Source organism: Macadamia integrifolia, chromosome 4 (genome assembly GCF_013358625.1).
Source record: "Macadamia integrifolia cultivar HAES 741 chromosome 4, SCU_Mint_v3, whole genome shotgun sequence".
In the NCBI taxonomy this organism is placed as follows: domain Eukaryota; kingdom Viridiplantae; phylum Streptophyta; class Magnoliopsida; order Proteales; family Proteaceae; genus Macadamia; species Macadamia integrifolia.
The window spans coordinates 7,572,830-7,574,381 of record NC_056560.1 but is presented as its reverse complement, the minus strand read 5'-3'; the positions used below and the strand labels follow the sequence as shown (position 1 = coordinate 7,574,381).

At 40.8% G+C, this 1,552-nt stretch overlaps 1 protein-coding gene across 1 annotated transcript in view; it reads left to right on the top strand.

The window, feature by feature from the left end:
- The first annotated feature begins 950 nt into the window (after positions 1–950).
- Positions 951–1,552, top strand: part of LOC122075293 (protein RST1-like) — a 31,355-nt gene continuing 30,753 nt past the window's right edge. The window contains exon 1 of the mRNA XM_042640263.1: positions 951–1,137. Coding sequence (XP_042496197.1) covers positions 951–1,137 — 187 coding nt within the window. The remainder of the gene's footprint in view (positions 1,138–1,552) is intronic.

The following is a 1,552-nucleotide window of genomic DNA, read 5'->3' as shown; positions in this document are numbered from 1 at the left end:
TCAACTGCTGTTCTTGAAGGTTGTTCTCAGTTTTCTCTCATAGGTCAGAAAATCAAGAAAGCTTGTAACTTCACAACCAACTGTCAGAATCCTCTCAACTTTGGGGGCTTTTGTACCCTCCCTAGGGACTATCTACGCCCAAGAGTGCAACTCAATCGGACTCCTACAGCCCTGGCCGCACCTCTCTCTCTCTCTCCAGCTCTATAATAGGTCTTTCTCTCTCCTATTGGGTTAGGTTTTGAGCTGGTTTTGCTCCTATATGGGTATTGTATCCTTGAGGATTTATTTGATGGTATTATTTCTTTGTTTCTTACTCCTATTTGTATTGTTTGGGGTTATAAACTGCGGAATTAGTTACTTGTAATTTACTCCTACATTAAGTGGTATCAGAGCTACGGTTGAAGATAGATCTAAACAATCTATCAGGGCCTAACTGAAGATGGTTCCATCAGTTCGTTACTTCGCTGGACAAAGGGATACATTCTACATCCTTGATTGGTTAGATTATCTTGAGGAATATTTTGACTACTATACCTTGACAGAGACACAAAAGCTTTAAGTTGATTGTTTGTAGTTGATTGGTCATACTAGAGATTGGTGGAGAGTCCATGAAAAGCGACTCCGAGTTCGAGGACATGAGCCTAGGACTTGGGAAGTGATGAAGTACGAGTTAGTGACACAATACCTCCCTGTATATTTCCAAGAAGGTTCTTCCCTCCACAGGATTCCCATCAAAATACATCCACTGCTGCCCAATCTAATGATCAGCCACGTTATTTTCATGCGGAATTCCTTGAATGGATGCGTGAGTTGGACATGTATTTTGACAACTACAACTTAACAGAGACACGAAAACTCCAATATGCATGTTCCCAGATGAGTGATTGTATTCGAATGCAATGGAAAGTTTGTGAAAGGCAACTTCAAGCTCAAGAATGTAAACCTAGAACATGGGACGAGATGCAGATGAGTTGGCAGGCATGTACCTATCTGAGCATGAACGAAGCAGGTACTTCCTTTCACCAGATGTCCAAAAGCCACCCGCAATTAACAAGAGCATGAAGGGATTATCAGCGTCTATTGCAAAAGAGCAACAAGAGAAGACACCTTTGACCAATGAACTAGTCAAAAGTTGGCGTTAGTGTTAAAATTTTTCCAGCCATTCCTATTATTGAGGAAGAACTAATCATTGATGTTCCCATCAATGAGGCTCATGTGGGAGAAGTAGAAAGCAACAAGGTTGCCACAATGGACAATGAGGTTGAGACTAGGGAACTTGATACTACAACAACTGTGATGATTGTGAACAGCCAAGAGGAAGATCCTAAGGAGTTCAAGAATGAAGTGTTTGAACCATCAATGGAACCGATTAGGAACCATCAGGTAGATGAACCAAAAGAACTTTATGTTGTATTGAAGTTAGAAGAGATCAAAAGATGCATATGTAGATGACCCTATGGATACATCCGAAGATGTTGAAGTTGAGCTTGTGGAGTTTGTCATCTCATTAAAGTATCTTAAAGATCGAGCTCCTCACATTCTAGATTACATC